This window comes from Fusarium oxysporum, chromosome XII, assembly GCF_013085055.1.
Source record: "Fusarium oxysporum Fo47 chromosome XII, complete sequence".
NCBI lineage: Eukaryota > Fungi > Ascomycota > Sordariomycetes > Hypocreales > Nectriaceae > Fusarium > Fusarium oxysporum.
In genome coordinates this window covers 104,211-126,789 of record NC_072851.1, presented here as the reverse complement: position 1 = coordinate 126,789, position 22,579 = coordinate 104,211, and the positions used below count along the sequence as shown (strand labels likewise).

The following is a 22,579-nucleotide window of genomic DNA, read 5'->3' as shown; positions in this document are numbered from 1 at the left end:
TAACAGCAAAACACGGAGATTGCCATGTACAATAATCCCGCCAACGTTAGATGTTTAGAACCAGGTTGACACAATATGGCAACAGCTGATGGTTTCAATTGAATAGAAAGTAAAACTAAGTATATAATCACAAAAGAAGATTAATAAACACAAAGACAAAGGGAAATTTCCGGTTGCGGCCGGTTCCGATGGTGAGCAAGCTCAATCCTCAACTTTCCTCTGTCGCACCTCTCCAACTTCATGTCGACTCGTTATTTTTTCGTTGGGTTGTCTTCCCTTAGTTTATCCTCCAACCCTGGATCCAAACAAACACATAATAGCATAACCAAGCAACATCTCATTCGTAGTAACATGTTCAGAGTGTCTTGACATAACCCTTCTTGCTGCTGAGAAAGTCTCGGAGGGCAAACTTGCTGCTTGCAGCCTTTGCGGGAACAACGGAAACGGGCTGGGGAGCCTTGGCAGGAGTATCGACGAGGAGAGGAACAAACTTGTGCACAGCCTGCTTGGCGTCATGAAGACAAACAGGGCCAATCTTCTGGATGACATTCTTGATGAAGTCAAAGATGTTGTCAGCCTGAGGAAGCTCAGCATCAAGAGGGATGACTCTCAGGACTTGGAGCTTCTCTCGAGGAAAGGTAGAAAGGGCCTGGTAAGCGGCATCTGCCATGATGGCGCGCTGAACGAGAACACGAGTAGCCTCAATGTCGCCAGCTGATGGGGCAGTTCCCTGGTACTTCGTGAGAAGCTTGGGCGTGATCACATCCACAGCAGTATTTCCAGCTTGGCAGACGATTTGTTCGACAGCAGAAACAGCACTGCGAAGGACAGGACCAAGAGAGGAGAACACATCCTCACGACCTGCTAGAGGAAGAGTGGGTTCGAAGATACCCTTGACAAACCCCTTGGTTGCCTCACTGGTGGGGAATTGTCGAATGCCAAGGTTTCGGCGCTTCGGGGCCTTGGCTGTAGTGACATTTCCAGCCTCGTCCTCTTGATGGTACTCGATGATGCATCGAGCAGCCTCAGCCAGGTAAGGTGCAAGAAGCTCAGAAAGTTGCTCGACTTGGGGAGCATTGGTGGTCCAATTCTCTTTCATCGCTGCGATGATCTCATCAAGCTCGTTAGATTGCTCGATGGCGAATACAGTCTGGAGAGATGCTTCGGCGAGGAGCGCACGCTCAGAGACACCAGAGAGCTTGGTTGCCTTGCCGCTAGAGATAGTCTCTGCCCCAACGACGTGGCTGACAAGAGATCCAGCAGCGACACTGACAAACTGACCGACATCATCGATCAGTGAAGATTCGATGTCGAGGGTCTTGGTGTCGACTTGTGACACAGTCTTGAGGGTCTCATAGAAGGGATCAACCACCTCGGAAACGGAAGTATCCGGGGTGTTATCAATCCCGATATCAACATAGTCACTTTCGGGGACAGGTTCGGGGATTGGTTCAGCTGCTGGGGCAGGAATTTCGAGCTCAGGCTCCTCGACTGCGGGCTCGACACAATCGGGAGCAGGAGCATCAGTCTGTGTGACCTCGGGCTCAGGCTCGGGTTGAGCGACGGCCTCAGGGACGGGGGCCTCGTGGGCGCTGCAGTTCGTGCAAACAGTGACGGTAATGGGGGCCTGTTCGACGGGTTCTTCTATAGATGCCAATTCGTCAGCGAAAGAAGAAGGGAAAGCAATCTGGTCTGACATACCTTGAACAGGGGCATTTTGCACACTCAAAGCGAAAGGTTGAGCAACCTGAATGAAAGCGATATCTCGCGAGCGCCTTTCAGAACCTTCAGTCCAGTCGGCAGAGAAAACGACACGCTGACCATATCGGGGCTGGATGTCAGAAGACCCACGTCCACGATATCCAGTGTAGCACTTGACTTGCGTAGCTGCACCAAGCTGATACTCAGCATCGTAGACGGCCTCACTTCCAGCGACAACGAGGTCGGGGCTGACGAGGAGTCCGGTGCTGATCTTCCAGATGGAGTAGCCAGTCAATTTGTTGGCGAAACGCGCTTCGATCTTGACAATGGCTGAAAACAGGGAGTATTAGTAGACTAATGCAAGAGTCTTCCCACGAGCACTTACAGCGAACCATTCCTGTGTTGGGAGAGATGTTAGTGTCAGGAAGAGTAAGTCCGTTCTCCTCAACCAAGGACTCAGAGACCCTCTGGAAGCCAGTAGATGAGAGTTCAGCGGCAGCGAACCCAGTAGCGTTGAATCCAGATGACTGAAACTCGCATGAGTTGACTGCGACTTCAGCCTCTGGAGAAGTGGTTGGCTGGTCGAGGGTCCATGCAGCCGGGCGGCTGGAAGCGTTGAAGGTAGAGCACATAGTACAAAGTGTGGCAAGACGAGAATATTAAGTGATAAGACTCTAGTGAGAGAGGTGATGAGCGAAGATGAGTGATGCTGAACGGTTGAGAGGGAAACAGTTGAGATCTTATACTTTAGATCTCGGTTCGTGAAGGTGTTTCTTCTATCTCTTAGAATCGGTTATGACAACAAACATCATTCCATTTCACAGAAATCCTTTCTTCACAAGTTTATTTTTGTTAATCCTCCTTTCAACCCCCTTGTCCCTTTTCAGTATTCATTTCCGAGGTTTCTTCTCTTCAGCAGCGCCGAATTCAATCAACTATCCATAATGGGCAGTTCATGAGATCTAGACGTGGTCATACTGGTATTTTCTCTTCAAGGTGGTGGAGAAGGTTTCAGCCTGCTACTCGATATTCATGCAGCTTGTGTCACATATCGATTCAATGGAACGATGCCATGTGATATCGAACAAAAACGCAAGCGGCTATCGAAAAGCCTGCAGATGCGGGGGCACAGGTCATCTTAGCTAGGCCTGCTAGACCTTTTCATTACTGAAAACCTTCGACTTGGCTTGGCTTTGGTATGCCAAATCCATGTTGGTGCACTTTTGGAGAGAGCTGAAAGGCACCAAAAAGGGATGAGATTTCCGTTGCCACATACCTACCTGCCTGCAATTGTCCGCGGAGCCTTTAACTTCACAACCGCCACTAACCCATGCCACAAGGCTTTGCCATCACATGTGCTATTTTGTGTAACTCTTCTTGATAGTATGTTTAATTCCGACAGAGTCTTGGTGTTAATCTAGTACAGCAGGCAAAGAAGGGTTGTATACACCTTCACCTTGGAATGTAAAACTAGTAAAGTAATGCAAGAGCCGAGGAATGTATGTGTATGATAATGGTTGCATTAGATAGGGAAACATGCCGAGTGGTTATATATACACTGAGTATACTGTTCTGAGGGCGTTGGATATGTATCTCCATAATGATTACAACTTTATAAATCTTAATTTTTAAAAAGATATAAATAATTATTATTTCATGGCTTAAACGCAAATTCATGATATAAGCGTTCTGATTCAGGACTATTATGCCAGCTAGCCCAAACGCGAAATGTAATCATTTTGACCTGCGACCTGGTCGTTTGGGTGGCACTCTTTACAAAAGTGTATTGTTGTTGCGATTTCTTTCCTAGGGTTCGCACCATCATTGCAGCCAGCCTCATTCGGGAGTTGTTCAAGATATCCTCGACTCACGGACATGCTCGTAATCATGACTGAGGGTGAAATTTCCTTAGAGGGAGCATTGTCTCAGAGTCGCGCAGATCGAGGACGACTCAGTCCAAAAGAAGCAACGAAGACCACTGAACAGCCAGCCACAGCCATAGGTCGCAGATATCCATCTACGATAACTGAGATTAAAGTCAGCCAAGTCTCAACACCCAAATAGTAGAACCCCCGCATACGCGAGAATCCTACTGTCATGTGAATAACCGTCGTGGCTGCATGAGACGTGTGATATCTGGTTTCATCGCAGTTAAGGTTAATAGTTCAATTGCCCAGGCAAGCCATTACCAATTCCTTGACGGTGTGGCTTCATACGGGTTAGGCAGGCCGAGACATGCATGGGCCCAGGCCACTAGTCTGATAGCGCCCCGATTGTTTGTGGCGAGCTGGGCAGCTCAGCTAGCCTCATTGTTCCAGAAGGGTACTTGACAGCTAAAAACGGCGGAGTCAAGGGAGGATATGGTCCGCGTTGGCCTATCACAGATTATCAAGTCGCGCGTTGAACTTGCCCACAGCCCATTTTTGACAGACTTGATTGGTGGGCGAATGCACAAAGCACGGACCTTCAGCTTATCTGTGAGTGCTTCATAGCGGTTATCGATCCCAATAGCTCGGGAATTAAAGACATTATTGATCGGTGCTCTTCTGAATCAGTGGCGATCACAGGTTAGAGCTTCTTTTCAGCTCCGCCTGTGATAAATAGTATTGCATTGAGAGTTGGGACTAGTTTTTAAACATAAGCAATTCGAGTATTTAAACTACAGAATCTTCCACGTATTCCGATATTTTCATCACTACTACAGGCCTATTAATCGCCATTTTATCATTACCTCCTATATCCAAAAACATCAAACAGACTTTCTCGATCATGTCTTTCCCTACTAAAGGAGATCTTCTCTCTATGCCTGCCTACACTGCGGAGGCTGAGCAGAACGCTGTAGAGATCTCATGGTCCCAGTCATTCCGCACTCGTACCGCTCGTTACTATATCGTCAACGCCCAGAACCAATCCAAGGGCAATACCAATGTTTTGATGTACATTCAGGACCGCTACTACAAGGATTCCAACAGTAATGAGTACATTGGAAAGCTTCCTGGTGCTCGACAGGAGGGCAGTAAGTAACCAAGGACAACTAGTTGAACAATCACTGAGATCTGCATTAGACTCCTGGATCGTGAGTATCACCGATCGCTTCCAGTACGGTCAGAAGAACAAGAATGGAGATGGCCGCTGGGTTGCTCTCCACGATAAGGACAACAAGCCTTACCAGGTACGTACACCATGGCGATTCCTCACTGAACTCCTGCTGACCTTCAAAGCACCGGTTTATGATTGTCACTATCCAAGGCAAGCTTACAGAGGCTGCCAAGAACTTGGCTAGATCTTTTGGTGCTGGGGAGATTGCTGAGCAGGTCTCGAAGCTTGGTGGCTCCTACATTGGTGACTACCTTCACACCTTCTAATATCCTGGTGTTGCAGGGCATCAAGTCTTGCAATCATGATATGCCCAAGTGGGTCTTATAGCTCAGTTATGTCAATCCGAATCTATGTTCATTTTCTATTTATACGATATGTAGTTCATTTTATGCCCGTGACTTCGACGATTTATAGGTGCCCTCATAATGGGACTCCAGGAATACACAGAGAAGCGGTACAGTTAGAATGGTCAGTATTCAAACGTGGAAAGCTGCGTAAGTATCTAAAGGGCCATATGTATTCATGAGAAGGGCAAGATGCAGTAAGAAAGATATTTCATAAGCCATAAAACTTGTAACAAGGTGTATTAATTCTATAAAATGCATAGTCTAATATACTTTTGACATCGCATCTCTACATAGACAATTCAGGATAAGTCTTCCCTATGGAGAGAGCATCATTGTTTCGGCTTCTAGTACTGCCTCCTTTAATACACGACAAATAGTGGCCAATTGATCCTCTGTGATTGTGAATGGTGGCGCAAGCAGAATATGATCACCATTAACACCGTCAATCGTAGCACCGCCTGGATACAACGCAACGCCCTTCTCAAAAGCGATTTGCTGCACCAACAGACCAAACTTAGCCGAAGGATCAAAAGGCCGCTTGGATGCCAGGTCTTTGACAAACTCAACGCCCCAGAAAAGACCTCGACCTCGGATATCACCAACTGACTTGCAAACCTTTAGCTCATGTCGAAGTAGCCTCTCCAAGACAAGGCCCATCTTGTGACATCGTTCAACCAGGTTCTCGCGTCTTAGGACTGTCTGTACCGCCAATGCCGCAGCGCATGAAATAGGATGAGCTTGATACGTATGTCCGTGGTTGAAAGCTGCCGAGCCATGCCTGAGGACATCAACGACCTTCTTATGAATGAGAACACCGGCAATGGCAGCATAACCACCACCAAGACCTTTCGCGATCGTGGTGATGTCAGGTACAACTCCTTCTTGCTCAAAAGCAAAAAAAGTGCCTGTTCGGCCAACGCCGCACATAATCTCATCAAGAATCATGATCACTCCGTACTTGTCGCAGATGGCTCTGACTCCCTTGAAGTAGCCGGCCGGGGCAGCAACACAACCTGTCGTCGCGCCAACGACTGTTTCCGCGATGAAAGCGGCGACATTCTTGGGACCAACTCGTAGAAACTCTTCCTCAAGTTCAACCAGAAGCCTCGCTGTAAACTGCTCTTCAGTCTCGGAGTCGTCTTTGTAGTGATAAGCGAAAGCAGGTGAGACGTGAGAGACATGAGGGTACAGGAAGCCGTGGTACGGAGCTCGGCGAGCTTTGTTAGTCGAGATAGACATGGTAGCCATCGTGTTTCCATGATAGCATTGGCGTCTAGAGACAATGTGCACTCTGTCAAGCTCTCCCTTTTCATAATGGTATTGGCGAGCCAGCTTCAGAGCGGACTCAACAGCTTCACTGCCACTGCCAACAAAGAAAGCTTTTTCAAGGCCATATGGATTACCCTCCAGTATAACATTGGCAAGCTCTTCAGCTGGTGCCGTTGTGTAGGATTGTGTGTGAACGTAGCTGACTTTCCGAGCTTGGTCGGTAATGGCTTGAATGACCTCCTCATTGCCGTGGCCAATGAGAGCAACAGCTGCGCCGGCACAACCATCGATAATTGTTTGGCCGCTCGATAACTTGAGCTCAACTCCACTCGCGGACTCGACCATGTAAGGATGTTGGACAAGAGATCTATGCATCAAATATCCTTCTTGATGCATGGGTTTGACGGGCATGGATGATTGGTAGGTGGAGACTTCAGCGAAGTCCTCAATCGTTGAAGGCGCCATGTCGATTAATAGAGAATTGAGGCAGAGAAAAGGTGCAATGCTATAGATTGAATGCCTGAAGCGAATAGTCTTTTCTTTTTGCAGAAATTGATTTTTATTACACTTAAAGAATTCCTCTGGTCCATTTATAAAACGTCAAACCCGAAAACCGATGATATGTATCGGAACTCGGGAAAGACAGATTTTCAGCCGAACACCGACGAGCCGACTGATTCCGGCCCGTCGCTGTGTCATGGAATTCTCATGACAAACAGTATCATACGCTGTGACCCACTGAGATGGGTTGACAGGTTCAGGGCGTCGGTTCTCGTCGTCGGTTTCGCTTTTATGAGAACCGAGGTCAGATGCCGGATCAGATATTTAACTAGAGAACTTTCTCGAACAATAACAACGTTAACTTTACAAACATAAATCAGATCATTGTTTCTCTCGATTACTGCTTGTGTACTGAGATTCAAACATGTCAGCACAGACAGACAAGCCAGGTTCCGACTGGCCATGCTCATCGAACTCGTCGGACAACGAAAAAGGCAATGATACCGACATCTCACAACCCGACAGCGAGTCACCCACTCCAACATCACCAGCGGTCGAGTTCGATAATCCAAAAGGATGGATAGCTGTGGCAGCCGCAGCATGTTCTCTTTTCGTTTACCTCGGGGTGATCTACTCATGGGGCATTATGCAGGTCAGACTTGTCGAAGTGACTGGAACAAACCTCACAACCTTGACATTTGTTGGATCACTTGCAACATCATTCATGATATCACTCAGTATCCTCTCTGGCATCGCTGTTCGAAAGCTTGGCTACCAGAAAACTGCTCTAGCTGGTGGCGTCTTGATGGGTCTGGGTGAATTCCTCGCAAGTTGGACAACAAAGCATGTCGGGGCTCTCTTTGTCTTCCACGGTGTAGTATTTGGCATCGGAGGGGGACTATCCATCTTCGTAAGTTTGAGCTGAAAGAGGATCTGAGATTTTACTAATATTGCCAGGCATGCTCGACTGCTCCCCTAAGGTGGTTCAAGAGACACCGTGGCCTGGCTATGGGTATCGTGTTTGGAGGAGGCAGCCTTGGTGCAGCTGTCATGAGCATCGCGACGAATCTTCTCGTGAAACAAGTCGATGTCGCATGGACATTCCGTATTCTAGGCTTCATGCTCTGGGGAGTCTGTATTCCAGCTTCATACTTCATTCAACAGCCCGAGGGATCCATGAGTGCCGGCTTGAAACTTCAGTGGTCAGTATCTCCCTGTTACCTTGTTGTCTCAATAGCCTGTTGATTGTGTGATTAGGCATCGCTTCCGGGAGCCTCGGTTCCTCCTTATTATCGCCGGGACAGCTTTGTCATGCTTTCCCTTGTTTATTCCACCATACTTTATTCCTATCTTCACCCGATCCATGGGCTACTCTCAACAGATTGCGATTATCATACTGGCGGCTTGGAACTTGGCTTCCACCGTTGGCCGGGTTCTAGGGGGCTATACTGCAGACCACTTGCTTGGCCCTTTGAACAGCTTGATTGTCTGCCTTCTCTTTATTGGTCTCAGCTCACTCGTTGTGTGGCCACTAGCGTCTTCGGTTGGAATCTTCTCTATCTTCCTCGTATTTAACGGCATTGGCTGTGGAGCGTTTTTTAGTCTGGTTCCTCCCATGCTCGGAGCCACAATGGGGCCAGAGAATACTCTTGGCATCTTGCCTATTGTTTGGACTACTTGGTTTTGTGGATTCTTCTTCGTATGTCACACATATATGTCCTACTGACACTCCTTACTGACCAGAATCTCAGGGTACACCTATTGCTTCGGGAATCTACTCGCTTGCAGACAGTAGTAATCACAGTCTTTCGGTATTTAGGCCTGCAGCATATTATTCGGGTGGTATGTCGATCATGGGTCTTTTATTCATTGTATATATTCGTTTCAGTCTACAGAGACGCATCCTGGCTTGCATATAGTTATAGAATACTGTTATCCTTCGATCCAAGTTGTGCATATTTCTGTTTGCCACGTATCCTGAATAGGGGTCCCATTGCGAGCAAAGTTCATAGCAACCTCTTGATGAAATGGATGCCTTTGGGAGGGACTCCTGGCACTGCATACGGACCGTATAATAGTTAACAGTTAAGTGGAATAAACCCTGTCAAGAGCGCTACATCATTTCATTTCCAATACATGTTTCTCCAAGCTACTCATTCAATGCTTCGAGTGCTAGATACTTGGCCTCCAGTACTGAATAAAAACTCGATTATTAAATCTCGGGTTGAAGATTCTACTCAGTGAAGGGCCAGCTATGAGCTGATAATTTTGGTTAATAGAGGGAGTCTTTACCCCACAATTTTCCTCCAATTGTCCAAAGATTACCATAAGTTATTATCTTTTATTCGTGGACTTATGTAATTGAATGATATATACTTTAGAAGGTTAGCCGGACGAATAGAAGTGAAGTTTGTTGCAAGGGTTCTAGGTAAGTTGAATTTCGAGATCGCGGGGTAAGTGAGAACAGAACCCCAAAGGCGTCCCGCCCCCAAAGTGATCTGCAGACGATAGGACACATATCTTGACGTGTTCTGCTGTTAATAGATGATTTTAAGGTAGTCTGTTAAACCTCATATTTGTAGTCGCTTTTATCTCAGACAGAGACACTATGAAGTTAGTCGAGCACCTGCCTTCGTCCCCCATCTTGTAATAGTCGCCTTATGTCATTGAAGCTCACCAACTCGATAGACTCGATATCGCAAAGCTTACAGCTTTCCTAGTGGCCAATTCCACAGGCACTGGTGTTCTTGTTTGCCCTGGCGGTGGTTATAGCCATGTCTCTATTATCAAGGAAGGTTACACTCCAGCTGCATACCTTAATAAGCTTGGTATTGATGCGTGGGTTCTCGATTATACTACGACATCTAATGCAACTGCGCCTATTTATCCAAAACCCGAGGATGAGGTCTTCGCTGCTCTCAAGAAAATACGTCATGATAACCCCAAAATCGAGAAGCTTGGCATTTGGGGCTTCTCAGCAGGCGGTCACCTTGCATCCACAACCCTCACCAACCCTAAGGCCGGCCTGGATTTTGGCATCCTCGCATATCCCGTGATTACCTTGGAAGGCAACTATACGCATATCGGCTCTCGTGACAATCTCGTCGGGCCCAACGCGACGGCCGAGGAGCTGCACGATCTATCAGCGCAGAACTTGGTCTCTGACACAACACCCCCGACATTTTTGTTCCATACCTTCGACGACCAAGCTGTTCCAGTGCAAAACACTCTCATGTTTGCTGAAGCCATGGCAGCCCATAAGAGAAAAGCTCAGGTTTTGATTTTACCAGATGGTCCACATGGTCTCGGATTGGCTCTTGATGACCCTGTACGCAGTTGGACATCCGAATTAACACGATTTCTCACATATTCAATCTAGAAGGGATCAAACAGGAACAAGTAGTATTGTACAGAAGCCTGTGGTTATAGTAAGCATAGTAAACTTAGCTATAATAAAAGAGATTTCTCCCAACACGTTCAATATTCATAGTCATCTATGCAGACAGTATAAGGTTCGTAGTTGTAATATCTTGAGATATTAATTACTTAATTTGTCTTTTTAATTAATAAAAACTAGTTTAAATAAACTTACAGCAATATCATCACTGCTCCCGAAGGCTGAAGTTAAGAAATTGTTTTTCTTGTATACGTTGCAAATGAATCTTGAACTCTCTTATCTTATAACTGATGAAATCTGCTCTCTTCGAATTCAGGTTATGCATATGTCTCTTTGATGAGAAAAATGTCAGCTGGCCATAATAAAATTATTACCATCTGATCAGTCTAGGCCTTTTATTTCATTCATGCATCCCTGAATAGCGCTGAGCACCCTTGTGGCGCTATGTACAATAGCGCGTTTCGGGTGGATATTTTCGTCTATCACGGCGACGCGATTGGGCAACATGTCGATCTAGACCGCGAGAACCCCGAAGCAAATTCAGTAGGTCCAAAAGGGTCATCAATAGCTTCAAAATTGACCAGCTCAGCAGCAGCCACGATTTACAGGGGAGACAGCAGCTGATGCTATTTAATGACTCGTTGCGCTGTGGTATCCTCGTTCTTGTCATCTTTCGCCAACTCCTTTTTGTCGGTTAAAAGTCGAGTTTGCAAAAATGAAGTTCTTTGGAATCCTCGCGCCCTTGGGCATGATCGTCGCAGGTGCTGACGCTGCTTTTTGGAACCCATTTATTCGGAGCCCTGATGTTTGTTATAATGGTATGTTAATCTACTAGCGAAGTCGTGCCATTGGCTAACGAAGCGCTCTGACAGCTGTTGCGCAGCCCAACAATAAGCAGCGTACCTCTGACTGCAAGTCATTTCTTCTCACTACAATAACTCCCAAGAAGGCGTATGATATTCCAACTCGGTCTAGATGCTGCAAAAACTAATGCAACATGCATAGCACCATTTACAAAACAACTACAATCACCAAGAAGACCCCGACCGTCAGAAAGTCAATCACCGTCACCAGTACCTCATCCGCCATCGCTACGAGCGTAAGCTCCGTCGTGCAGACCATCACAGACAACATCGTCGTGACACGGACCGTGGAGCAAACCAAATTCGTGACTGAACAGGCCACGGCGACAATCACAACCCAGGGTGCCGATCTCAACCCGCCTTTCAAGCACAAACGCTCTGTACCTCACATCCCAGAATACCTCAACAGCATATGCACAAACTCCGCTCAGTACTCATCGGCTTGCTCCCGCATCGGTGTCACTGCCAAGACAGTCAACGGCCCTAGAGTAACTGTCGTATCTAAGATAATTCACGTCAAGATCCCACGCGCCAGCACCGTCAGGACAACGGTCAGCACCACCTGGGTCACTCAGACGGTAAAGACCACTGTCGTCTTGAAGACTTACAGCACCGAAGAAGTCACCAAGACTATCGATGTCGTCACTGACGATGTCACTATCGCTACCAAGACCGTCACCGAGACTACCACAAAGACCGAAACAGCCGAGCCACTCCAGACAGTTAAGTTGATTGCAATTGGTAGCAATGATCCCTCGCTCGCGACTTCAGGCTCGCTTGGCTTTTCATCCCTTGAGTCCTCCCAAGGAACCAGTTTTTACGTGGACTTCAACTCTGATGCCTCGACCGTTCAGCAATATACCGTACACAAGGGAACCGGCGAAGTGAAAGCACTCAACGGACCAGGCAGTGCAGCTGGCCAGTCTGCTTCGTACAACTTCTCACCCGGAAGTGGAAACCCCTACGGCTCTGTCATGATCCAGGGCAAGGGTGCGCCGCCCTTGGTTTGCAAGGTCGCAGATGGAACGGGATATCAATATCTACAGTGCAAATTCGGCAGCAACCAGATCGCCGACTTTTGGACATGTAAACAGCGTTTGTTATTGGTCTCCCCAGGGTATGACTTATCCCGCTGTTATATGGATGGCAATGTTTACACGGGTTATAAAATTCCTATCATTCGAGTGTCAACCAACTAAGATATCATATGTATTAGCTTTCACTGCTTCTTCACAGTTAGTTAGATTGAGCCTCGATATATTTCTTTGTCTAGTTTTATGCATATAGACTCGGAAAGCTACGAAAATAGCTTCAAATACTGCAGACATAATTTGGCCGTTTTCTTTCTAATTATTGCAAATTTAGACTTCTGCTGCAAGCCCGGATTAAATATTCATCGGGACAGCCTGAAATTTTCCAGCACTCCTTGAGATTAACCAGCCATTGGTGCACCATTTCAATATGCAAGAGAATAAAGAGCTATATAAATGAAACAAGTGATCTCAATAGTAACCCCGCATGAGAAATTAAAGATATCTAAATACATTCAAAAGAAGTCTTCAAAAGTGCACGCCATCGCGTAGCTGTAGCTGTGCCATCAACCTCATCCAATGTCTTGCACAATCTGCCCTCCCCACCATCTGGAAACACATAAATACCCCCTAGTGAGTCAATATCCTCTAACCACTGGAACGGGGCCCATGGCATTTTTCCATAACAAAAGTCGAGCCATGCAGCTTGAATCTGGCCCACGGTAGACACCCAGTTCTCAAGGTGTTTGGCTGGAACCTGGTCTTCTGCTGGGTTGAAGAGGAAAATGTCATTAATACCATGATTGGCTCTCTTATAGCCAAGTGGCCAATTCTTGTATGGGTTTGTAGCTTGAATCTCGTAGAGAAGCACATGTGCCGCATTAGCGGCATGGTCGTGCGCAATCTGATGCTTCTTGATGACCGCTGCCGAATACATTGGTGGAGTACGGAATGCCACATCCGCCATCAGGCCTGCCAGGTCCTCAAAAGAGTCTAAGCAAGACTTTTCTCGACTCAGGTTATACGCTTGGGCAACTTCAGGGACACAGAAAGGACTGTCGCCAGAGTTCAATTGAGGAGTCATGGCGCTACCTGCGAGTACCTCCTGCGCAATGGGGAGTATCTCTGCCTCTGGTCGAGGCGGAGGCGGCAGAGGCTTTGACAGATCAGACAATAGCATCAATGTTAGATCTCGCTCATACTCCGTTGCACCAATCATTAGATTCGGTAGGGTTTCGCCAGCCTTGCCCAACTTTTCCAGGGTCGGTTTGAGACCTGCCTCAGGAACCCAATCACCATCAACGAGTGGGCTGTAGAGTGATGGTGGCGATGCTGGCAAAAGCTGATCCACAGGAAGATCCACCAATGAATCAAGTAGACACGAATCATCCGCTTGCAGGCTTGGTATTTGAGATAGCACATAGTCGAAGCGCTCCTGATGCCATTTCATAGGCCGCGACGCGATACCGACAGATGTTCCACTGGACAGAATGGCGCTCTGGAACTTGCGATTGGGGAAGTTGACCTGGTAATGGCATGAGGCACCACCCGCGCTAGTTCCATGAATGGTGATTCGGCTGGATGCACCTCCGAACCCTGCGATGAAACGAGAGATCCATTCCAGCGCCTGTCTTTGGTCATGAAGTCCGTAGTTGCCAACTGCCTCACCATGAGCACGACTCCGCTCAGCCAGCTTTTCCGAAGTGAGGAATCCAAGAAGTCCCACGCGGTAATTGATGGTGACCACCACGAGTGGCTGTTCCCGAGCGAGACTTGCCCTTACTAGGTTGGTAGCATCGTAGACTTCGCGTCCAAATAGCTGGATTGATTGACTGCCGCCCATGAAAGCGCCGCCATGAATGAAGACCAATACTGGAACGTTCTGGCCTGATTCAAGAGCCTTGCGTGGTGCGGTGATGGATAGGTTCAGGCAGTTGAACTCATCTTGGATGGGCTTTTCTAGGGCAGGATACCCACTAGGAGGTGGCGCCGTCCAGTACAGAGGAAAGGGCAGGACCAATTGGGGACATTCAGGTCTGATAGGACTTAGTAAGCTAAATGCTTTGTGACTATGAAGAGACTCGGTTCTGCTTACTTACCCTGATTGGCGAGCATCAAATGGCTGCGAAGGCAATGGTCCGGCTCTCAAGATGCTTTGGCGGAAGCGACCAAGAACCGACGCGAATGGGATACCGCGAAACTGAACAACATCATCGCCTCTGGCAAAGCCGATGATGCTACCCAGCTCAGGGTGGTTGAGGGTATAGCCTGATACTGCCATACTTGCTTTTAACAAAGTTGATTGCAAGGAACAGTCAATGCAGACTTTATCCTTTAAGCTGAGAGACCGCTTTTGAGCTTGCGACAGCCTTGCCGAGAGTGAATTAGCCGGTTGGGGTTGGCGGTTAAGTTTCGTCTTATACAGGTTGCAACTTAGTGGCGCTGTACTTGACCATTTTGGGAATATCCCCGTCTCCCTCGGTTGCGCATCGCGGCAACGCTTCCTTCCCCTCACATGACCTGGTGTCGCGGGTTTTGGCCCAAAGAGTGATAGAGCATCCAATAGGACACTTAGCGCGGGGATCTGTAGGAAGGTTTGCCAGGACATGGCAAAATGAGAGGCTTTAAGTCTCTGTCGCATCGTTTGATCGCGTCGAGTCTCCCCATTCCCCAGATTCCGGCCCCGGAAAACTTGCCCCAGTGTCTCCATTTTCACCAAGCTACCTCCATGTTTTCGTACCAGGCCCAGAGTATCGGAGTTAGGGTATGTATATAACTTCTCGCCGAGCCCATCAGTTGGACCCCATTATCTTGGAATTGGCACTCTCAGACCTTGAGACTTTTTTATCCTAAGATCAATTGATCCAAAATCGGTCACAATAGTTCTCTTTCTTGTTTCCTTCCTTCAACTCCTCTAATAGGCACTCACCTCCACCTTCGCCATGACTGCCGACGTTCATCATGCATCGCCGCGAACTGATTCGTTGGCAAACTTCTTTCGGAGTCCAAAGTTGGTCTACTCCAGTAAGTTATTATCTCCTTCATCGTGTCATAGTACGACGAACTAATACCAACTTTCAGCCTTCCTCATGGCCATGGCCTTCTTCACCTTTGGCTATGATGGTGCTATCAGCGGCGGCATCCTCGCCATGGTCCCTTTCGTCAACCAAATCTCTCACACCCGTCTCCCCAATGGCACTCCATACTTGACCTCAACCGACATCTCCATCATGACAGCTCTCCCCGTCACTGGCTGTGTCCTCGGACTGCCCCTGGCAGCCCAGTTCGCCGATAAATATGGCCGCAAGAAAATGATACTTGTCGGCTGCATCTTTAGTGCTGTTGGAAGCGCCATCCAGACTGCTGCGTTTGGGCTGGCGGAGATAGTCGTCGGTCGTTGGATTGCGAGTAAGTCTTGACGAACCTGCTCCAGCTTGTCCGTGTTCACTGACGTTCTCTCTCAGATGTTGCCATCTGGCTCTTCATTGTGCTTGGCTCAACCTACATGGCCGAGATTGCACCCGAAAACGTCCGTGGCGCCATCGTCGGAACATCCATCGTCCTCATTAACACAGCAGCCATCGTCGCAAGTGGCGTCAACTGGTCCATGAGCACTGAAATGTCCGCCATGTCATTCCGTCTCCCCCTTGGCCTCGGCATCCTCTTCCCTCTCATCCTCTTCGTTGGACTCTTCTTCGTTGATGATTCACCAACCTGGTACCTTACCAAGTCTCGTGACAGCGATGCCCTTAGGTCTCTTAGAAGCGTCCGCAGTGGCTACCCAGAGGCTGAGATTTTGGCTGAGTTCGCGGCTCTGAAGGCCCAAGCGTCTATTCGTGAGGATGACTCCAAGGTTCCGTGGATCGATATCTTCCGCGGAACAAATCTCCGTCGATCTCTCTTGGCCATGTCCATCGGAAACATGCAGCAACTCTCAGGTATTGCTTTCGCAACAAACTACGCTACCATCTTCCTCGCCACAGTCAGCGGCAACGTGTCTCCTTTCCTTCTCACCATGGTCGGCGCCATCCTCGCTTTCGCCGGCGCAGTCACCGGAATCTACCTTGTCGACAGAGTCGGACGCCGAACCCTCGCCCTCAGCACCTTCACTATGGTCTTCTGTATTGACCTCGTCGTCGGGGTCCTTGGCTTCATGGACTATACAGGAAACCCCAGCATCGCCAAGGCCATTGCGAGTATGTGCATGCTCTTCTCGTTTTTTTTCGCAGCTGGATTCGGCCCTCTGACTTATGTCGTCTCTGCTGAAATACCAACTGCTCGTCTGCGCAACAAGACCAGCTCTTTCTCATTCTTGACTCTGGCTGCTTTCTCTACTGTTGTAATCTACGTGCTGCCATATATCTCGCAGCCCGATGCGTAAGTATAACTCTCTGTTTGTTACCTACCCGCATGCTAACAAGACTGTCATTGCAGAGGTAACCTTGGTCCGAAGACGTACCTCGTCTTTGCTGGTTGGATGGCTGGGTGCATCATTATTACATACCTGTACCTTCCCGAGACCAAGGGAAGAACCCCTGCTGAGCTGGATGCCATGTTTGAAGCCCGTGTTCCTGCTCGCAAGTTCAAAGGTAAGAACGACGGCATGTTTATCAGCGCATTGCTAATATGTTTCATAATTCAGACTATCAGTGCAATCTGTCTATGGAGAGCTACATGAATGAGGAGAAGATTGAAGCCGAGATTGCCCACCACGAAGCTAAAGTTTAAAGTGATGGAGTAGGGTTTAAGCCAGGTTGGCAGCGACAATGGGGAGTTAGTTGGGCGTATGTACTCAGGACCTCGATATTCATAAGATCCAGTGGGGTACAAACGAGTTCAAAGAGTAGTTATTTAATTGCACAGTCTCTCTCTATCACAGTTTCATCAGGTACAGCATTATTCCCCTCCCATTTCAAAGTTGCCACTGTAATGTAGCCATTTGGTGCATGTGATTGTTGCCCCTTGGGTATTGTATTCATGATCCGCATTCTGCCTAAGTGATGTATTATTGGAAGTCGATACATCTGGAAGCTGACGCTTGCGTTGCATGCCTTACCTTGCCTATGCTACTCACTCAATCGATATTGTGTAATAAGAACACCAAGGCTAAGCTCTACTGCACATAGTGGCATGATCTGAGAGGTAAGAGAGCTTGGGAGGTCTACCTTATGGGATAAAAGACTTAGGTAAGATTAGGATGAAGTTAGCAGATCTTAGACTAGGTGTCTTTTGCCTATTATATTCAGGTCTGGAGTTCCTTTTATCTCTAATAGATAGCTACACCGGCTAGCTTTTGTATTTGGCTATTATCTAACCATTTATAGACCCTGAGAAGTTCCGGATAGCAACTCAAACTACGAAAGAAACAGCAAAGAAGTCTCACATCTCTTCTGAAACAGTCTTAGATATCGTTCCCATCTACATATCCCCTTATGCCTATGTTTGTGTTTATCTAAACCTCATAACACGAAGTCTTTAGCTCCCAAGCTGTACATTCAAGCAACTGACCCGACCACGGGCGTTCACCCTTCTTTACCACAAATGGCTGAATGTTATAGCAGGCCATGCTTTCCGGGTAGACTCGCGTAGTAATTGCCGTTCTTTTATTGGCGAAAAGCTCTAGACAACTCACATCAAAGAATACGTTGAGTCGCAAGGGCTCCTGTGAGGGGAATGGCTCAGCTTCTGCAGCAGTTCCGGGAGACAAGGTTGAAAAGAGGGTATGTGGTGCCTCTTCATCCGCCACGCATATGTCTGTCATGTTGGTGGATTTGGCTCGCGTGATTTTAAGCGTCTCCGAGTCAGGACTAAACGAGACGACGGTACGCAGTTCTGAATCTTGAATAAGAAATGTCAGTAACCTCAAGAAGCCTTTTATAAGCTATATCTGATAGTCTTACCTTTTGTGTGGCTTATCGCGAAGCCAATACTCTGTACGTCATTGCCAATATCGAACGATACATCGAGCTCCCAGCAGGAGCATCCGAGCGGGAATTCCAAGCTTCCCAGAGCCTCAGGCAGGGTGTGATCGGTGATGGGACCCAGGAGCCGCTCACTTTGACGAAGCTTATTGAGTCTGGGGTCTGGCATAGCACACAATGTCGTAATCGTATAGGTCTGAGGAGACTTTGTCGGGAACAGTAACCTCTGCTGCGGCTTGCCTTCTGGAACCACGTCACATGACTTAATAGATGTCAAATCTGACTTCAATGCATGGACAACATGGCATATCCTGCTCAGCCGGACGACTCTCGGGACCGATAACAGTCCGGCCCATCCTTGTGTCCCCTTCAGCTCTGCAGAGAGATCTTCCTCAACAATCCAGCCAAACGCAACTGGCTGGTTGGATCTTGGATCGTGAAAGGAGTTGACAGCATAGATGGCTCCGTAGTCCAGAGCACCGCCAGAACGGAATTGCATTTGCATCCCTGCTGATGTCTTCGTCAAGCTTCCCGAAACCCACATCTGGCCGTGATCCCTTCTGAACTCTGAATGGCGATGCCGTCCAGAAGTCTTGACAGTGAATTGCTTACGCCCCTCAACGCCAATTATTAGTACCTCATGACTTATTGCTTGATCATCAGGGTCAGGGAGTGAAAGGAAGTTGACGACTTCCCAGTTTGCACCATAGTCGGGCTCCCATTGCGAAAGATGTTCCCTTTGAGAGGTTGTTGCTATAGTAAGCACAGAGAGGAAGTTCCAGGCCGCCAAATCGTACTGTTCAAGAGAGTAGAGAAATATTGCAGGGCCAATACCGCGAATACCTCCAGAAACAATGCCAAACAGCGCTTGATCTGACCTGTCTCCTAGAAACCGGCTGAGTGAAGGCCACTTGGCAACGTATGGATCACGCCAGCCTGTGACTTGCAGATGGCGAGGGGGGCCCTTCAGAATGGTTGGTGCATGCCCTCTCTGCCATGTACGTCCAGCGTCGTTTGACGTGGCAATGCAGATTGCTTCAGAACCCCAGTTGTAGGGAATTGTATGGTGTATCGGAAGCGCCCGCGCTGAGGTATAGAATGCAGTGCTTCGATCGGGTGCTGAGGGCACTGGACTCCAACATCCTGTGAATACCCCTGCTTCTCCATCATGCTTCTTTGACGGTTGGATAGATGGACAGCCACTGACCTCCCAGGAAACCAGGTCCTTTGAAAGTGCGCTTCCCCAGGAAATATCGCCCCATTCTGGTTTCTTGGGGTTCCACTGGAACCCAACGTGATAAGCATCATGGACGGGATCATAGCCTGGTGCACAAGGGTCGTTCAGCCAGCCAGTTGGCGGCATGAGGTGATAGCGTGGTCTCCAGCGATGATGGGCATTTTCGTTCTGGCTTCCTGGGGTCGAGGTGGCAGTGCAATCTGATGCTTTGGCGGTGGCAAAGGGATCTTGGCCGTGAAGTACATCATCATGGGATGTCGTCGAAGGTGTGTTGTAAGAAGCCCCATAGACAATAGTCTCATAGACGTGGCGTTTGGATGAAAGCTGCACAAGAATGGGTGAATCGAGGGTTGCCATGATGATTTCTGTTCAGTGACTGCTTTGACAATTTTACCGTGGGTAATCAGCAAACGTAGCCTCCGAAAGACCGTGAAAATGCGGAACCGCCATTAGCAGATTAAATCACATGACGGAGACTGACGACGGCATTCGGCCGTTTTCATCCTTGCAAACTTGGCATGTTGAATATCACGGCCTTACAAATCGGCAGTTGTAACTCGTCCTTCTGACTGTGCTCGTCTGCAGCGGAAATATTCCCAATTGGGCTTAGAGCGCGATGTCACATTTAGACACTTGGTAGTCAGCACATTTCAGTACCATGGTGGATTTAAAGGCTGGAAAGGGTGACACTAGCCCTTGTTCTGCTTCGCGGGGAAGACCTCGGGATGGTTTGAGTTATGGCCCAGGCCTTTGTCGGACCGAGAGGTTTGACATGGTTTCCCCGCAGTATCCTCGCGCTCATAAGTCAAGCCAGCGTCGGTTTTATTCCTTATCCGTCACAAAGGTCTCTTGCTGCAGATGAAACGTGCTGCGGAGGGTGGCAATCGTCGTATCGGAAAAAGGAAACTCCAGCTCGAAATGAACCAAGTTGTCTTTAATTCAGCATTGGGTTGTGCGGTTCAAATTAGATCATGTGATCACTGTTTTCATCGCAAGATCAAGGTAAGTTGACCACTCCCTGCCAGCTTAGTCGGTCTCACGAGTCTGACTTTCTCATTTTGCAGTGTGATCGACGCACTCCATGTTCAAACTGTCGAGAGAACGATTTACAATGCCAATACAAACGACCTCGAAAGAAACGTCGGTACAATCGACCGGTGTCGGATGCTCCAGATGTAAACTCGAGAGTATCTTCTGAGACGCTCAGCATACCAAGTGACGGAAGAATAGATTACTTGGCTGTTGAAACTGGTGACTCCATGGCAGTGAGCACCCCTGCGCAGGCACAGCAACTGGATTCGATGCGTCTGAACAATTCTATGCACACACAAGTTACTACAGTCTCTCCTATGCAGCTGGGGACAGATTACTGGGACCTTGGGTTGGGAGAATGCTTCTTCTATCCAAAAACGTTCCTCGGAGTGGTGGACCTTCCTCCCTACTCCCCCTCACTGCCACTGAGCATGCCTGCAAGTCCTGATATATACCTCTCAACCCCACTCCAGAATCCTTCAGGTCAAAACGAAACGCTCGACCATCTCCTAAGTGACAGCACCGTCCCGCAGCTTATCGACGTATTCCTAGAACGCCTACAGCAGTCCATGCCCTTCTTTACCCGCTCGTTTCTGCTTCAAAACATCGCCAGTCAACGACATGTTCATGATCGGTCCTTTGGCTCCTTAGTTCAAGCCATCTGCTCTCTAGTCTTACTTCAGCCAGTGCAGAGTCAAGAAAAGCGCCCATGGCCAAACCGTGAGGCAAGGGCCGACGCTCACTTGGCTTTAGCCGTAAACTTGCACTCACAGGCTGACCTCGGCCAGAGCCCAACTCTAGAGGCAATCATGACGAGTGTCTTCTTGTTTGCCTGTCAGTTCTGCAAGGGAAATTTTGATGCAGCCAGATTTCGGCTTAGGGAGGCTGCAGCTTTAGCCGAGGTGATGAATCTCGACAAGCCTGAATCATATGGCCAGATTGGAGACACGGAGAAACAACGAAGACTCCGCACATTGATCAGCCTCACAATAATTGAGAGGATCTACTCAGTTCAGAGAGACTACATTCCGGGCACGAAACTACTGAGCCGGAACAAGCTGCAAGAACTACAAAACGCCATCGCATCTTCGGATGATAGGGGTGAAAGCGAGAACATCATTGCCATGGAAGGTATCAGCAGCATGCTGGAGCAGGTGGACTTCATCGATCCCGATATAATAAAATGCTGGAAAGGTTTCTGTTGGGGAGAAGAGTCCCCGACACATGTCACCAAAAGCACAATACTCACTCTACTACGACGGTACCGGATTCCGCCACAGTTCTCCGGACCTTCTGGTATTGATACACACGCTCAGCATGCAGATATCCTTGTTACCAGGCACTGGATCAGGATCAAGCTATGGTCTTTGGCCAGTAGCCACGGCTATGTTGAAGCCCTATCTGACGATGAGGAGTTCCGTAATGAATACGCCCTGACCATTGCCAGTGAGGCTCTTGATACCTGTTTACAGTTCGAGATGACTAGTCTCGAAGTACATGGCGTTGGACTTGTATGTATACTTAAGATTCCCGCTGATAAAGACCCAAACTGATCAACAACAACAGGTTGAGAAACTCTCTGATATAGCGACTTGTGCAGCATTACAAGTCAATGAATGTTGCGCCGCCTTCTCGCCTAACCAAGAGTATCCCATTCATGCAGACTTAAGAGACCCTAATACAAACGGAATACTGCCACAGGAAGACTCTCCGAACTCGAGGTCAAGTTCAGGGCATGTGATTAATGGCGCCGAGGAGATGCTTAATGGCTATCTCTCGCTATTTGCATCTTTCCGCAGAGGGAAACACCCCTTCCTTAAACCGTATATGCACCTCTTAGTAAATAGCTACTGAGAGTGATGCGTGAGAATCTTGGTGGTCCCGCTTAGCGGGGATTAGATAATCCGGGCCTTGGGGCTGACCTCACAACACCACGGCCCACCTGAATTTAATCCCTGATACCCTTCTGAATACCCTCACTTCGTTACCACGTAGGTGATCTGGTATCACAGAGATTGACGATAGGAACGGGGCCCGTTCCGAGTTTTGACTCTTAATGATAAATGGGAAACGGGGCGCACTTGCGACCAATAATATAAAGACAGATTAAGGCTCGACCAAGTTATGAATATCTCCAAAATAAATTCTAGTTAAGTTGAGTTCCACTTTAGGAATAGTGTA

At 48.1% G+C, this 22,579-nt stretch overlaps 9 protein-coding genes across 9 annotated transcripts; 5 read left to right on the top strand and 4 right to left on the bottom strand.

The window, feature by feature from the left end:
- Positions 1-82: 82 nt before the first annotated feature.
- FOBCDRAFT_192778 (uncharacterized protein) lies at positions 83-2,912 on the bottom strand (the record flags this gene model as incomplete). The annotated part of the gene is made up of 3 exons (XM_059608734.1): positions 83-1,644; positions 1,702-2,031; positions 2,870-2,912. 3 exons carry the CDS (start codon positions 2,910-2,912, stop codon positions 356-358), a joined length of 1,662 nt encoding a protein of 553 aa, XP_059466322.1. The 3' UTR covers positions 83-355.
- Positions 2,913-4,377: 1,465 nt separating this feature from the next.
- FOBCDRAFT_171255 (uncharacterized protein) lies at positions 4,378-5,168 on the top strand. The gene is made up of 3 exons (XM_031193192.3): positions 4,378-4,717; positions 4,767-4,873; positions 4,923-5,168. Exons 1-3 carry the CDS (start codon positions 4,471-4,473, stop codon positions 5,064-5,066), a joined length of 498 nt encoding a protein of 165 aa, XP_031029813.2. The 5' UTR covers positions 4,378-4,470; the 3' UTR covers positions 5,067-5,168.
- A 199-nt stretch (positions 5,169-5,367) lies between these two features.
- FOBCDRAFT_233994 (pyridoxal phosphate-dependent transferase) lies at positions 5,368-6,959 on the bottom strand. Its single transcript, XM_031193191.3, has one exon. The coding sequence runs from the start codon at positions 6,879-6,881 to the stop codon at positions 5,463-5,465; it is 1,419 nt and encodes a 472-aa protein (XP_031029812.2). The 5' UTR covers positions 6,882-6,959; the 3' UTR covers positions 5,368-5,462.
- A 336-nt stretch (positions 6,960-7,295) lies between these two features.
- On the top strand, positions 7,296-10,577 carry FOBCDRAFT_192767 (major facilitator superfamily domain-containing protein; the record flags this gene model as incomplete). Its single annotated transcript, XM_059608733.1, has 8 exons — positions 7,296-7,827; positions 7,875-8,119; positions 8,175-8,616; positions 8,669-8,759; positions 9,307-9,345; positions 9,500-9,530; positions 9,606-10,245; positions 10,512-10,577. The coding sequence occupies exons 1-8, from the start codon at positions 7,342-7,344 to the stop codon at positions 10,575-10,577; spliced, it is 2,040 nt and encodes a 679-aa protein (XP_059466321.1). The 5' UTR covers positions 7,296-7,341.
- Positions 10,578-10,871: 294 nt separating this feature from the next.
- FOBCDRAFT_265715 (uncharacterized protein) lies at positions 10,872-12,513 on the top strand. Its single transcript, XM_059611362.1, has 3 exons — positions 10,872-11,132; positions 11,187-11,265; positions 11,320-12,513. The coding sequence occupies exons 1-3, from the start codon at positions 11,030-11,032 to the stop codon at positions 12,374-12,376; spliced, it is 1,239 nt and encodes a 412-aa protein (XP_059466320.1). The 5' UTR covers positions 10,872-11,029; the 3' UTR covers positions 12,377-12,513.
- A 165-nt stretch (positions 12,514-12,678) lies between these two features.
- On the bottom strand, positions 12,679-14,495 carry FOBCDRAFT_171242 (Alpha/Beta hydrolase protein). Its single transcript, XM_031193188.3, has 2 exons — positions 14,308-14,495; positions 12,679-14,244 (listed from the first exon to the last, which is right to left on the bottom strand). Exons 1-2 carry the CDS (start codon positions 14,487-14,489, stop codon positions 12,714-12,716), a joined length of 1,713 nt encoding a protein of 570 aa, XP_031029809.2. The 5' UTR covers positions 14,490-14,495; the 3' UTR covers positions 12,679-12,713.
- Positions 14,496-15,150: 655 nt separating this feature from the next.
- Positions 15,151-16,936, top strand: FOBCDRAFT_324594 (general substrate transporter; the record flags this gene model as incomplete). Its single annotated transcript, XM_031193187.3, has 5 exons — positions 15,151-15,232; positions 15,290-15,616; positions 15,673-16,585; positions 16,643-16,797; positions 16,851-16,936. The coding sequence occupies 5 exons, from the start codon at positions 15,151-15,153 to the stop codon at positions 16,934-16,936; spliced, it is 1,563 nt and encodes a 520-aa protein (XP_031029808.3).
- A 724-nt stretch (positions 16,937-17,660) lies between these two features.
- On the bottom strand, positions 17,661-19,723 carry FOBCDRAFT_245620 (glycosyl hydrolase; the record flags this gene model as incomplete). The annotated part of the gene is made up of 3 exons (XM_059610709.1): positions 17,661-17,753; positions 17,841-18,046; positions 18,109-19,723. 3 exons carry the CDS (start codon positions 19,721-19,723, stop codon positions 17,661-17,663), a joined length of 1,914 nt encoding a protein of 637 aa, XP_059466319.1.
- Positions 19,724-20,284: 561 nt separating this feature from the next.
- On the top strand, positions 20,285-22,252 carry FOBCDRAFT_265712 (uncharacterized protein; the record flags this gene model as incomplete). Its single annotated transcript, XM_031193185.3, has 3 exons — positions 20,285-20,368; positions 20,431-21,909; positions 21,965-22,252. 3 exons carry the CDS (start codon positions 20,285-20,287, stop codon positions 22,250-22,252), a joined length of 1,851 nt encoding a protein of 616 aa, XP_031029806.3.
- Between the last annotated feature and the right edge of the window lie 327 nt (positions 22,253-22,579).